At 45.0% G+C, this 15,265-nt stretch overlaps 1 protein-coding gene across 1 annotated transcript in view; it reads right to left on the bottom strand.

The window, feature by feature from the left end:
• Positions 1-11,388, bottom strand: part of FRMD3 (FERM domain containing 3) — a 138,468-nt gene extending 127,080 nt beyond the window's left edge. Inside the window, exon 1 of the mRNA XM_040580567.1 lies at positions 11,001-11,388. Coding sequence (XP_040436501.1) covers positions 11,001-11,099 — 99 coding nt within the window. The 5' untranslated portion in view covers positions 11,100-11,388. The remainder of the gene's footprint in view (positions 1-11,000) is intronic.
• Positions 11,389-15,265: the final 3,877 nt, after the last annotated feature.

Genomic DNA, 15,265 nt, shown 5'->3' with positions numbered 1-15,265 from the left:
GTGTTTTCCCTGAAATCACACCATGAACTCTTCTGGGGCAATATACAAACCAGCCTCTGATTCTGAAGAAGAGGCAAGACAAAATTTGCTATTTATTTGGGGCATGTAACCCACACACAAAGATTAACTGTAACTGTCCTGAACACACTGTCCTGAAACTGTGTAATTATTGTTTATTTTTCACTTAGATACGCCACTCTTTTTGCTTTAATGCCCACGAGCAGCAACTGTGTTTGGTTTGGGGACTGATGATTCGTTTCAAGTCTCTGTTCTGGTGGCTGTAAAGTACCAGCTGCCAGACTGTATGAGAAAACTAATGCAGAAATCCTGACCAGTAGGTCAGGTTGAGTAGATTCTCCAGTCAAAACAGAAAAGCCTCTGTGGATCCGCACCTCGCAACTGGCAGGGGCACTGCAAGCTGCCGGAGCGATTTCACGTGAGCGGATGAGTCTGCATGCTGAATCACTCACGGCACGGTCTGTAAACGCCTCTGCTGTTTCCTTCCTTTTACCAGGATGGAGCTGAAGAAAATTCACACGGAGCTGAAGCAAGCAGGGTCAGTGTGTTTGGTGCACTCACCTCTGTTGGCACACTGAGCGCGTCTCGAGGTAAATCCCTGAAGCCACCTAAGTTCAGGCTGGCAGTGCACAGCTTCAGAGTTCAGCTCGCACCCCAGGTAACTGTCCCGTTTAACGCAAGAGCAACCATCACTCTCTGACTGTGGAGTATTTATCTTTGTTAACCAATTTTAAAGTAACAAGGTGAAAGTGAAGGATCAGCTGCCTTTTACTCCAGAAAATTTAAAGAAATAGGATTAAAAGTATGTTCTGTGCATCTCCGTGGTGTTTTCTTTTTTAAAACAGAGATTGCATCTAGACTAAAACTACTAAAACCATTCAAGCATTTTGGGGTGTTGAAATCTACCACCTGTGCTATCAAACTCTTAGGGCATTCCCTGACAAAAACCCAGTCTGTGTAACTAGCATTCTTTCTGACCAGTTCCCAGGCACCGCCTGACAGATAGAATGGTCCAGGAACCATTCCTAAAAGGCAGCTCACACACAGACACTCTGCTTTGGACACAAAAACATTTGATTAGCCTCTGTGCTTGGAAACAATACAAATATATCGCTACTGAACTTTATGCATTAATTTCCACAGGAAGTCACCTTTAACTTGAAATTGCTTGCAACTGCTTTTTGGTCTCTTTAATTAATTATTAAATCCTGTTGTAAATTCTCCTGATACTGTTTGGGTTTGGGGGGTGAGGGGATTGGGGTTTTGTTTTCATTTTGCAAACCCCATTTCTTTTTTGCTTCTGTTGCAGTTACATGAAAGACCAAAAAAAGCACGCACACCGACTGGCTCTATGAAAAAGGTTTTACACAGTGTTGTCAGAACTACCCAAAGTTATCTTTGCAACATGGGTCCTTTTACAGTAAGTTTACATATTACAACATCAGACAAAAAATGGCCAGGTGCAAATCTTGCAAATCTTTTTTAAAGCACAATTCTCTTCCAAAGAGAGTTGTTATAGGGAAAATATCATTGTGAGATAATATGTCTGCAAGCATGCCTTTAATCCAGATTGCCTACTTCTTCCTGGAGTTTAAGTAAACAAGGAAAAAATAACAAATGTTTTAAATGAAGATGTTGACTCATTTAACATTTTTTCAAAGGAAGCCTTTAAAGAGCAATCATTTTGCTGCCACTTAATACTTATGTTTCTTACTACAACTGTCTCGAATGGCCAGATGTCCAATTATTGCAGGAATTACTTCTGTTTGCAAACCCTTCTGCTGAAAAAGAACGCATGGTGTGTAGTCCATACCATCTCGTTCCTGGCTGTGAGCGATCTTGAGAAATTTTATACATATACTTACCCTTATACAGATTGGTATGATACATTTTATCTCAAGTTTCAAGTATTACTTTCAGTCACGGGAAGCTCTTCTTGAAAGATAACAGTACTAGAGTATCCATGATCATTCGTCATCCCTGGGTCCTCCTTAGCTGGGTTTCTCAGTAACTCCCATGAACCACAACCATGAATAGGACAATTACTATTTACACTTGGCCTACTACTGGCATAATTAACCATGAGCTGCAAAACAGCATCTATCTTAACAGCACACTGAGATGCCTAGATGTGGTTATAACACAAAAACAACATGTTAAACCCTGAAAAGCGGAGAACAGCAACACTTTTATGAACTGAATGCCAGTAGCTGGAAAGGATACAATCAATTTACAGTGGAGGAGTAAAGGAAGAAAAGAATGCTTGGGGCTTTTTTATTTATTTATTTAAGTTTTATGCCAGAAAGAAAAAAAATATTAATTACTGCTGAATTATCACAATTGTGGTTTTACTATCAGATGAATTAAAAAAGAGTGAGAACAAGCTAATCTGATAGGAACAAAAAGATGATTTGCAACGTCTAGGAAAGGGTCTCTGAGAAGGCAAGGCTAAGGAGAAAAATAAGGCTTTACTTAGGCAAAGACAGAACAAAGGAACAGATAATCAGCCTCAGCTGAAGGAAGAAGTATGAGGAGATATTTTCCATATCCAGCAGGGAAATACACAATAGAAGTCGTCTGGTGGCTGCTTGACTTTAACAGGGAAAGGAGAGAAAGATTATCTGGACGATATGAACCTTGCCAGCAGGCTGATATTACCCACACCAGGGAGTGAAGGGGGAAGTACAAAAAGAGAGAGGGAGTAACAGGAAGATAAAGAGAGCTGTTTTCAGTATGTTTGATTTAATAAGCAAAAATACCCAGAAGGACAGAGACCTCTGCTGCAGAAAACCAGCACTGTATCACAGAAAGAATTACTCTGGTCCTCCCAGCCCACCTGGGGTTTTGATGGGGGTTTTTGAGGCAGAAGAGGAATCAGCTTCCATTCCTCCTGTTCTTTAACCTAAGTGTTCAAACCTTGAGTTTTTAATATACCGTCTGTTCCAGGGGACCAGCAACAACCATGCAAGTCAAATCCAGACTCCCTATTTCACCTTCCCATAGAAAAGGCACTAAGCTCTTCTGTTACAGGTAATTTCAGGATCATTGATATACATTATTAAATCATTCTGGACCTATACAGAAAATTCAATCTAGGCAAATATGATGAAAAAGTGAAAATACAGTACTTCCTCAACAAAGATTCATTTTTACTCTAATCTTAGGTCAATCAATTCTGTCAAATGATCCCTTCTCAGCTGCCTCTTATATTTGATCTGTATCAGTGCACTGAAGATACCTAGACAGATGACAGCAAGAAGACAAAGCCTCATAAGGTGCCAAAAGCCCTTTCAAGAAGAGTACATGAAGTTCCTGCAAGCAGAAAGCACCCTGTACCTCACAGGGGCCACTCCTCACCTCACAGTATCAAACTGATCATTTGCAATTTGGAGATCTAAACTATGCTGCATTGTATTATTGAATTTCCCGTTGTCTTTTATTAAACAGCTCCACCTCTACCGTTCAGCCAGTGTCCAAACATGCAAGACAATAAAGAATGTGAATACATTTATTCACAGCTGTAAGAAAAATCAAAGATGGGTAAAAGTGAAAATATAATTTAAATCAGTAACTATACTTGTAGCTTGCCACTGTTAACTAGCAAACTTTGTCTAAGGATACTTGCATTTTTTGTATTTCTTTCCTCCACACTGCAGCACCAGGCCTCACAAATACATTAAAATACTGACCATCTACGCTGTTTGATTTTACTGAAATACAGGTTGACCTTCAACGCTGCATTGGGCAAGTCCTTAAGCACACATCTAAGTTCCGCCACCACAGTTTACTAGCAATCAAAACATGAATAACAACACCAACAGCAATACACAGAAAATGCACAGCTAAACTAAAAGGGAAGATCATAATCTTTAAGATCAGGAATTTTCAGAGTTTGTTCACTATCAGACATGGACTGCGGAAAAAAACTAATTCTAGCCTTTATCCAACACAAAAGCAGCTCAGCTGCAGTTTAGTATACGTCTTGTGCAAACCAGCTTTGTAAGTATTTCAATTTTAGAAAAACAAGAAAGAACAACAGAGTTTATGAATTGGTACATCACGTAAGTATTACACATATCTATGTGCCTTTCACCTAGGAGAGATACAGAAACCAATGTGAAGCAAATGCTGAACTTCACAAACACTCAACAAAACCCATCAAGACAATTAATTTCTTAATTTGTAATGAGAACTCCCAACACCTTAGTAACTTTGCAGTAGCACCTTCTAATCCTTGTTACCTTTTCAGCCCTGGAAGGAGCTAAGGGCACATCCATAAGCACTATTAGAAAGAAAACACATGACTGCAAACTTAACCGAAGACACAAAATGACAACAAAGGTACCTTTAACCCACAGGCTTGGCTTAATTTGAGAGGCTTCCCATTCGCAACCCTCATCAAGAGTACCGGTTGTAACTGTACTATTAAAGTCTCAAGCATGAAGTTAGGAATACAAGCCCTAGTGTGCAGTTTCTAAAATGTGTCAACATAACACAGCACAGAACCCATCCTAGCTTGCATCCCCTTCCTTTTCTTGTCTGACTACCTGGATCCATTCATTACAGCATCATCCCAGCAGCACAAGGCGCTTGCTGGTTACAGTTCTGACATCGCTTAGAGGATAAATATAAATTCACTAAATCTCCTGCCTGCTGTCTACATAATCCCTTAACCTTTCCCTTTCCACAACTATGGCTCTCTGCCATCTTCTCATCTCTAGCCTCTCTGCTCTTTTCATTCTCAAGCTGCCTTCCCTTCCCACTTATTTTTCCAAATCACTGACATTCAGCGTATCTTCACAGTGAGATACGTGGTCACTACTCTTACCTCCAGCCTGCCTTGGCATGTTGTTTTGGTTTTTACACTTTATGAGAGAGAGGAATTTTAAAGAGAGTTCTTTGGTTAGCAGATTTCTATTAAATTTAGCATCTGCTTGCAAGTCGCAGACAAAGCAGAAAATATTAAGGAAGAAGGTGGGTTTCCACTCATCAATGTGCTACAAAAAGAACTAGACAGGACAGTGTGTGTCACATTTGGGGGGGGGGTGGGGGGGTGGGCAGTCAAGCTAGGAAATTATTAGCTAAACTGCAGGCAGCAATATTCAAACTGTACAGAAGCCACTCCTAAATTAAGATTAAAAAGACACAAGGCCATCTTACCCTATTGGACCAGCAGCAGCAGAACCAAATGAGCCTTCTCAGACTTTGTCATCCTCATTCTTACTTACGCGAAAAAGGTAAAATATCTAAGAACAGAACATGAGTAAACTAAAACTTTGCCCTGCTTCCTTTCTTCCTGATTTCTAAACCAGGTTTTTAAAATTATGTGTTCTCCTTTCTCAAAAGCTGGACACGCAGAAATTCAAGCTTGTGCTTTAAACGACAATCAAATAATCATTTAGACACATTAAAAAAATCAGTACTGTAGCCAGGTGATATTTTTGGGGGCATCCAGACAGATTTTTGTTTGGAAAGCTCATACAAAGCAAAACCTGTGTCATTACAAAGGCCCCATTACTACACAGTTTTACACATAGGCTGAGGCACAAGGAGATCCAGTCATACAGTACTTCCACATTTAAACAAGCAGGCAGCAAAGTCCACTACCACTTTCAATAATAAGCTCCAGCTGGGAGAAAAGCCTTATTCATGTCAACCTTAACTCCAGTTTTGCACAGCTGGATCTGAGCAGCTGAAGGAGTAAAATAAAACTTCTATTCATTTAAAAATTAAGTAATGTACTAAAAGTGGCATTTTTCTAGAATGAGCTTATAATTTTATATTAACCTCATATAGATAAATAAATCCAGAGCTATAATAGTAGCTAATAGACATTCATATTTTTTAAAAATTAAAAGCAGTAGTAGCAGTAGTCACTTCAATTAAATAGGTATACTGGACCCTTGCCTTATTTAAAACACGCCAGTGGCACCACTGAACCCAAGGTACACTTACATATTTAATATGAAACAGTTTACCATAACAGCACCTTGAAAGTTAACTTTACTCACAACTTAAGCACAAGTAATCTTACAGAATAAGACAGGTCAAAAAGATTTTTTTTTCCTTCCTATTTAAGAAGTGCTGGTTTTGGCTGGGATAGAGATAATTTTCTTCATAGTAACTAGTATGGGGCTATGTTTCGGATTTGTGCTGAAAACAGTGTTGATAAACCAGGGATGTTTTCATCATCAGTAAGCAGGGCTTACCCAGAGCCAGGGTCTTTTCTGCTCCTCATCCCACCCCACCAAGCAGGCTGGGGGGGCACTAGCAGTTGGGAGGGGACACAGCTGGGACAGCTGGCCCCAGCTGAGCAAAGGGAATGGTATGGAATATCATATGACACGTGCTCATATGTGTCTCCTGGGGGGAAAGAAAGCTGGGGAAAGAAAAAGGAAGGGGGAGGACGTTTGGAGTGATGGTGTATGCCTTCCCAAGTAACTTACACGTGATGGAGCCCAGCTTTCCTGGGTACGGCTGAGCACCTCCCTGCCCATGGGAAGTGATGAATGAATTCCTCGTTTTGCTTTGCTTGCACATGCGGCTTTTGCTTCACCTACTAAACTGTCTTTATCTCAACCCAAGAGTTTTCTCACTTTCACTCTTTGAATTCTCTCCCCATCCCACCGAGGGGAGGGAGGGAGGGAGGGAGGGATCGTCTGCCTGGGGCTTCCTGACAAAGTGGGGTTAAATCGCAAACAATGTTTAGGCTATTGTTACTAAAAGGTTAATTAGATGCGTGAAGTTACTGCATGAAGCCTGCAAAAATGGGAGTAAAGTGATCCTTATGTCAATGACTCAGAAAGTAAGTATCACACTAGTACCCTCAGAAAGGAGGTCTTCCTGCTGCTCCAGCCACATTTCTAATAGTTCCAACTGCCCTCTTTCAAGCCTTGGTTCTGTGCTTTATCAGGCAGGCTGCACAAGCAGGGCATCTCTCTCTTGCACATGGGAACAGACCGTGGCCACTGGCCCTTCAGGCTGTTTTTCATAACCTCTCTGTTTTAGCTGTGCCACTACAACTCACTCTACTGCTGCTGTAAGAGTGCCCGACATACAGGTCCCAGAGAGGCTTCACAAACAAAGATCATGGGAAACTAAATGTCATCACAAGTTAAGTACCCCTTGGGCCTCAGCCCCTTCCTATGTCTGTCACCACTTAGCTAATTTAGAGTCACAAAGTCTCTCAGATGAAGAGGACAACACACTGAATCCCGACCTTTGAGCTGCAAACCTAGCCTTGAGCAACTTGGTGACCTACATGGCAGCTGCACAACTCAATAACTAGTTGGCTGGAGTCTGTAACGCATGATTCATCTCTGATTCTCCCTACACCACCCCATATGCTGTTACTAGCTTGCTTGCTATAAAATGGAATTTCCAAAAGCAGGCTCTGTTAGCCTGTTGGTTTGCTGAAACATGGTTTTGAAAGAACTTTAATAATAAAAAGAAAAATGTATTTTATTTTCCTACCTAACACTATGAAATTTACACAGAGAGGAAAAAACTACACATACTTATGCAACACCTGAATAAATCTGCACCTGCTTACTTTTCTAACACCACCTCCCAATGTTTTAGCTGAGCAACACATGACTTTGGTTGCACATTTTGTAGGGCCAAAGATCTACACTATCTGCAAAGATTTTAGTTAGCAGACATCTCTGCACTCTAGTGGTACCACAGCCCTCTGATACTAGCCCACATGTGCAAGCCAACTGCTGGAAAGATATACTCGAAAAAGTAGGGTTTGGCAAAACCTAGTGTGCTAAAACTCAGCAGATCCTCAGCTACATACATCACCATCCAGACTAGCTGCGTATCTCCCCTCCTTTCCCCCTGAAAATGCACAGCTAGAATTTCTGTTGTCACCATTCCTTACTGCATCCCGTGTCCTTAAGAGACTCTGTTGGCATTTCTCAGTGTTGTAGAATTAGGCCTTCTTATCCTCTTAATGACCAAAACACAGCTGTCCAATATGCTCCAGCTGGTGCAGCCCTGGCATCTCTGCTGTCAACCCAGCAGCACATCATCTGGGCTGTCTTGTCCCGCTGAATATGCATCGAACAACTAACTCCCAACTTTATTTTTTCCATTAAGAAATGAAATGTTAGCACTCTGAAAACTCCTAGCAAGTCTTGTCCACATTATGAAGTTCAAATATAGATCTGATCAAGACACTAAAGGAAAGAAGTTGAGTGGTTTGGGATTTATTAGTCTAGTGTCTTAATAGCTACACACACACAAGAGGATAAATAAATTATACAGCTAAATTATATCTCCTCTGTATATACAGTGCTAGATAAGGGGTAGCTGTCTATAGAGAGGACGAAGCAGCTAGAAGCATGAGGCACAGGAAAGAGGGAAAGGTAACCCAGAACAATAACTTGTTACCATTAATTGCATGTTTCTGCTGAAGTGACCAAGAGTGAAGTAGTTCCTCATACTAAGATCTGCATTTACATTTTTAGAATTTCAGTACCCAAAAATCCTAGGGGGGAAAAAAACAACAAACACAGGAGCCATTCCCACCTTTTAGATATTTTTGGTCAGTGTGCAGACTCAGGAAAACAAGTTCTAGATGAGTTTATAATAGAATTGAATTTTCAGGATTACCCTTAGAACTGTAACAGTTAAAACACTGTAAACTTTGGCGTAAAACACTTTTCCCCTGCATGCATTAAATGCGCAATGAGCCACAAGGATGCAATATGATTCAACTGGTTCTGAGCTAATTACCTCACCCTGTACAACGCAACACCTAAAGTAATGACTTTTTTTTCTACCCTTTGGGCATCAAAGGACATACTCTTAACAAGTGTAAATCTGTTGAGTACTACAAACCTACAGAGTTGTAATGACACCACCTTAGATTTTTACTTTGAATTCATCATTGTTTAAAGAGACTCATTTTTAAAGATGCCACATTAAAAGCTTTCATTAAGCTCCGATAAAAGATTCTGAAGGCCATTCTGCTTCTTACCCATTAAAGCCATGACCTCATAACCACGCTACTCATTAACAAGAGCACTACAATGGTACAGGTACAAGATGTTTCAGCAATTTCCTGTTACTTCCAGGCTACATGCTGTTTGAGTGTTAACTAGTACACAAGTATGAACTGGGAGAGGAGTGCTGGAGCGCAGCCCTGCAGGGAGGGATGTGGGGGTGCTGGCTGACACAGGCTCAGTGTGGGTCAGCAGCTGCCCTGGCCGGCAGGAGGGCAAACCGCGTCCTGGGGGGCATCAAACACAGCATGACCAGCCGGTCAGAAGCGGGGATTGTCCCGCTGTACTTGGCCTTGGTGCGGCCTCACCTCGAGCACAGGGTGCAGTTCTGGGCCCCACAGTTTAAGAAGGATGTTAAGGTCCTGGAACGTGTCCAGAGGAGGGCAACGGAGCCGGTGGAAGGGTTGGAAGACATGTCCTGTGAGGAGCGGCTGGGGACTCTGGGTTTGTCTGGCTTGGAGAGAAGGGGCTGAGGGGTGACCTCATTGCTCCCCACAGCTTCCTGAGGAGGGGACAGGGAGAGGGGGGTGCTGAGCTCTTCTGCCCGGGATCCAGTGACAAGACATGTGGGAATGGTTCAAAGCTGTGCCAGGGGAGGTTCTGACTTGACAGTAGGAAACTGTTTTTCAGGAAACTGAAATTTGTTTACTGAGGGGGTGGTCAAACACTGGAACAGGCTGCCGAGAGTAGTTGATGCCCCATGCTGGTCAGTACCTTAAAAAGAGGCATTTGGACAATGGCCTCCATAATATTCTTTAACTTTTGGTCAGCCCTGATGTGGTTAGGCAGTCAAACTAGATTATCATCACAGGTCCCTTCCGACTGGAACTATTCTATTCTATTCTACTATTAAATGGCTCCGTTGCAACTAATGAAAACCAGAATTTGGTGCAAGCAAAAATGTAGCTTGCATCTCATGGCACTTGATTTTTTCAGCCATAGTTGGCCTTCATACAAGACCACCAACCTGATTTCAAGCTGTGGGTTATTTCCTACTACCAGCAAGACAGAAAGATCAACTGGACGTGACAAGCAACATCCCAAAAGACCACTCACATCTTCCAATCTGGATGCCAAGTTAATCTCAGTAATGACTGCAATGGACATTTCAGAGTAACTTAGTTTCTAACGCTTGCAGTTTAAGAATCTGTAAGACGTCCATAACACACCAGAGCACAGGTCTAGTTAGGACACCTACAACACCCCTCCGCTTTCACACACTACAAACACTGCTGCTCCAACAGAAATGCACAGCCTCCTCACGCTTCACCCATTACCCTTATTACCTGGAGGAATAAAAAGGGACCAAGTAATCAGGAAGAAGGGCTGCTGCAAAGTTGCCTTCTTTCCAACTGCACAAGTACCAGCACTCATGGAAAACCCTTCCGCAAGTTATCCTTTGCCGTAAATGCAGGGGCAGCGGGAGCAGGACCCTGAGCTCTGCCCGCTACCCCGGTGCCATCGCTGCCCGCCACCGCACGCCGCGGGCCTGGCTGCCCAGGCGGGGGTCCCCCGCCGGCCCGGCTGCAAGCAGTGCGCACCGGGGCGCTCCGACAGCGCGCCGCGGGACGGGCAAGGCGCCGCCGGGTCCCCTCCCCGCCCGGGGCGCCGCAGCCCGGCGGGCTCCTGCTGCCCGCGGGGACGCCGTGCCTGGGGTACCGGAGCGCGGCGGACCCCAGCGGCGGCCGGGCGGGCTCCGCGCCGCGCCGTGCAACGCCGTGGCGTAGCGGCGGGAGGCGGCGGCGAAGACCCGGCTGCCCGCGCCGGACCGGCTCCGCGGAGCTCCGCGCAGGGGGAACGGGGCGTGCGGGCAGCTCCTGCCGCGGCCGCGCCGAGCCGCCGCTCGGGCCCTAAGACGGGCTCCGCGCCGGGGAGCCGCCGCCCGCGCCCCGGCCCGGCTCTGCGCCCCCGGGCCGGGGTGCCGCCGCCCGCCGAGCCGAGCCGCGCCGCCGCCGCCCCTCTCCCCGCCGGCACCTGGATGTGGCAGGAGATCTCGGAGTCGTCCAGCAGCCGCACGGTGCATTTCATCTCCGCGCTCAGCGACCTGATGCTGGAGCTCCGGAACCGGATCATGCCTGCAGCCCGCCCGCCGCCGCCCCGCAGGCAGCCGCAGGGGGCCAGCCTGCAGCGGCGCCCGGCCGAGCACGGCACGGCGCGGCACGGCGGCGGCGCCGCCCCTCAGCCCCGCGGCGCCCCGCCGCCGCCCGCCATCCGCCCGCCCGCCGCGGCTGGGGCCGCCGCTGCGTCAAACTGAGCTCCGCTCGCCGGCTTCAGCATCCTCCTGCGCCCGCCCCCGGCACGGCACGGCGCGGCACGGCGCGGCGCGGTGCGGCACGGCACGGCCCGCGGGGGCACCGCTGTGCCCTCACCTGCACCCCGCGCTCCCCCGCCCCACCGGCGCTGGCGAGACGCCCCGAGGGGCGCCGCGCCGCCGGGCTGGGGAAAGGGAAATGGCCCGCGCGTGTGTTTGCCTTCCCCGGCCCCGGCCTGTGCTTCGCCTGGCTTGGAGCGCACCTGAGCGACCGGCACTCGCGGGGAGTGCCCGGTGCCCTGCAGAGCGGGGAGTGAAGTCCCCATGCCGCCTGCCCGACCGTAGCGTGGGTCTCCGAGGTACCCCAACACAGGCTGACACAGGAGGAGGACCAGAGAACCCTGTGAAAAACATGTAGTTTTATATACATATAGTTTTATATATATATAACAAAATTGACCAAAGAAGGCGGCTGCACTGTAAGGAAAGGGAAGAAATCACAATGCAACTTCTTCTAAGAGTGCGGGTGTTGGAAACTTGTTTCCTCAGGGAAAAGAATGGTCGTTGAGGGAGGAGCAGTTTCATCCCGTTTGCTGTGCAAGTGGGAAAGAAAATACAGCATCCCATGCCTTCAGCGTTACGTTCTCCACCACAAAAGACTACACACATTTGTGCAAAACCTTGCAGGAAGCCAGCACTGAAGTTGACCAGCCTTGAAACAGGGATCAGCACTGTGGCAAAAAAGGAGCACCCCCTTTTTCCGTGCGAAATGAAAAACAGCCAGTGCAAAAGGGGACGTGTCCAGAAGTCTACAAAGAGAAAAAAGAGTACTGACAGCCACACACAAGGTGTATTTCAGTCATTTTGCCTAGTTGTCCATTATCACTTGTAAACTTCCATATTTTGAAAATAGTTCCATGTGAGTGGAAAATGTCAAAGCGAATTAACCTCTAAAACCCCTTTTTTTACAGATCTATATACCTAAGCCTTAGACGGGTTTGTTGTAATGTCTACAACTGTGTGTTTGGTATTTTCATATTACACTAATATCCCAGAGGGTCTGTTTGCGTATTTTGGAGCTAGCATTAATGCATCAGGAAATACTGAGAAACATGGCCGTAACAAAATTCTGCTATAAGCACAGCCCTCAATACATACATTTAACAGCTTTAAACCAGGATATTATGTCCTTTTGAAAGGCCAATAGGAAAGCCTAAGTGCTGCTACTGCTGTAAATTTCTTCCTTTGGCATTCTGCTGGACTGCTAACAGCAGGAAATACAACCACAAACAAAAGAGGAGTACATAACGCTCACTGCTGCCAGCTAATACATACGCAAAGCCCTTTAACGTGGAACATAAAAGAAAAATGGTAAGTATATGCTTCTTGTAAATAAGAAATGCTTTCAATTGCACAGTGAAGAGTGAAGCAAATCAGTGAGTATTTAAAACAGATTATTCACCTCAATAGCCACAGTGAGCCCACAAAATATGGAAGAAGGACCTTATCAGCTGAGACACCAGTTGCGGGCACCCACTTGTGAGTAATAAAGTAACACTTTTTGTCCTGCAGTCCTGCAGCGTGGGAACGCAGCAGATGCAGGATTTCAGCTTATGTGTGCATTGAGTGTCATGCGACATAGATTTTCCTGTTTACAATAGAGAAGGAATCGTTTATTTCTAAGCCAGGTATTTTACCTTTCCCTTCAGTCTCCGCAGCATCTCCATCTTTCACAGTCTTTCTCCATCCAAAAGGGGAACCAGAAGAGGGAGCTGAGACAATGATGAAGCTTTAGGGAGCAGGTCAAACCCACTGTCAGAGGGTTTTTCTTTTTACTGTCAAAACCACGTGGAGAGGGGCGAGCTTCCCAGGGGTTCTAAGTTACAGACATAGTGATGACAGCAGCATGAAATTCATATCTCCAAACTGACTTACACAGCAAGTGTGGACTGGTGTGTACCAACAGCAGCACAGCTGCAGATGCACAAAGCTCAGCATAACTTTTCTTGCCTGCTTTAAAGACAGATCATTCATGTCCTTTTGACACTTTATTTGCTTGTGATGCCCCATACCATGTAGACTTGAGGAGCCCGAGAACCTGTGAGACATGTAACAGATTTCTATGTTTCATTTACCACAGAAATACAGTCACTATTAGCATTGAATACAGTAGCCAACCAGCAGGATGTCACCAAAGAAATAAAACCATCACAACGAAATACTCCACACATAGGAAAAAAAAACAGGCAATGAAAGGAAACACTGCCCAGTTGGAGCTGCAGGATGTAAATCCATCAGATGGATTTTGCATCAGATACCAGGACTGCCATTCCTCCCTTACTCATGAAGCTTTAAAGGCCTTTTTATTATTTCCCCCCTACGAATAGAAGTCTTTTAAATGTCTCATATTATTACAAGTTACAAAGAAAACCCACAAACATATTTCAGCAGCCACCCCTTTTTCTGCCATATCTTGGAGACCAAACAGTCCTTACACTGCTAGTGTTTCGAAAGGTCACCTGAAAAGTCAGGTACTTCAGAAACAAGCATTAAATAGTATGGCCAAGATTAGAAAACACAAAGCAGCACAAAGATAAATTCAATTCAGTTAACAGTAAAGCTGAGCTGATGGAATATAAAAAAAATAAAAATACAATGCTTGTACATCTACCCACTTCTGAGTCAGTGGAAGGTTATTGGCTACTGCTATTGCTGCCAAGACCACGGCATGTTACAGAGAGGTCTATCCAAACCCTCACTTGGCTTCACACTGCAGAGCATGGAAGATCTGATGGGAGATACTCAATACCAGGTAATTACGGCTGCAAGAACAAATGCTGGTGGGTAAGCACATGCTTGAAATGCATTTGAGGTTCATCAGTCTCAGGACTGTCACTCAAAGCAATAGCCACAGTCCCATTCTTTGTTCACCTAAACGGTCACTGAATGAATTTGCTTTGGCCTGAGAACATCCAAATGGAGTAAGGGACAGCAGCCTATACTCCCTATTTACCTAGGAATTGCTGCCAAATATGAAGTTAGATTCAGGGATAGCAGAGAGCACTGATGAGCTTCAGTACTTTGAGTTCTGGATGATTCTGTATGGAGCCATGTTACAGAACACAATAATTAAGGGTTTTCCTTCAGTGACTGATCATCACAGCAAATTTAGCTTTTCAAGTTAGTGTTTATAATTTAAACTTGTGTGTGTGTGTGTGTGTGTGTTTGTGTGTATAAAAAATGTCCAATACTCAAAGACTAACCCATAAATGCAACTGCTGCAGCTGTAAACACATCTGCCTTGGGTCAGACCTCGGGTGCCAGCATGGGTAGAGCTGCTACACACTTCACTGCCCCCCACAGGGGTGCCATGCTCAAGACACTCAGCTTCTTCCACTCTACCCACACTTATCCATCACCTCGGGCTTGGGCCCTTTGCGAGGTTCTCACCGCCAAGCCATACAGCATGTACAGCAATTAGCTGCGACTCATAGATCATGGTGCCACAAGCAAACAACAGTGACTTCATTAGAATTAATGAAGTCTAGGACAGTTCAGATTTTACACACTTCCCTCCCACAATAGGATTAGGAACCCCAGCTTTACAATATTTCAGCTGAAGACAGATGACCTGGACATCAGGCTTCTCCAGAACATATCCTAAAGAGTGGAGGGTGGAGGACTGAGCTAGCAATGAACCAATACTCCAGGGAGCAGTTTACTATAGTCAGGGAAGCGTGAGTTTTGCTCTCAGAGTTGTAAGGTCCACAGGAAAGTTAGCTTCCTAGGTGTCCTAGAGGTCCTGTTACAGAGAAGTAGGTTTGGGTGACTTCTGAAGGACCCATTGTTCATACCAAGGTCCAAAATTTTTGTGCATATACTTTGTTATCTTCAATAGAATTGCCTTTGAGCCACACACTGCATTTGTGTAATACTGGAAGTATTTTATTTCCAGTGCTGGAAGTATATATTTCCAGTAAAATTCTGG

The sequence above is a fragment of the Falco naumanni genome, chromosome Z, assembly GCF_017639655.2.
Source record: "Falco naumanni isolate bFalNau1 chromosome Z, bFalNau1.pat, whole genome shotgun sequence".
NCBI lineage: Eukaryota > Metazoa > Chordata > Aves > Falconiformes > Falconidae > Falco > Falco naumanni.
The sequence above is the reverse complement of the archived record's forward strand: the minus strand, read 5'-3'. Positions and strand labels throughout refer to the sequence as shown.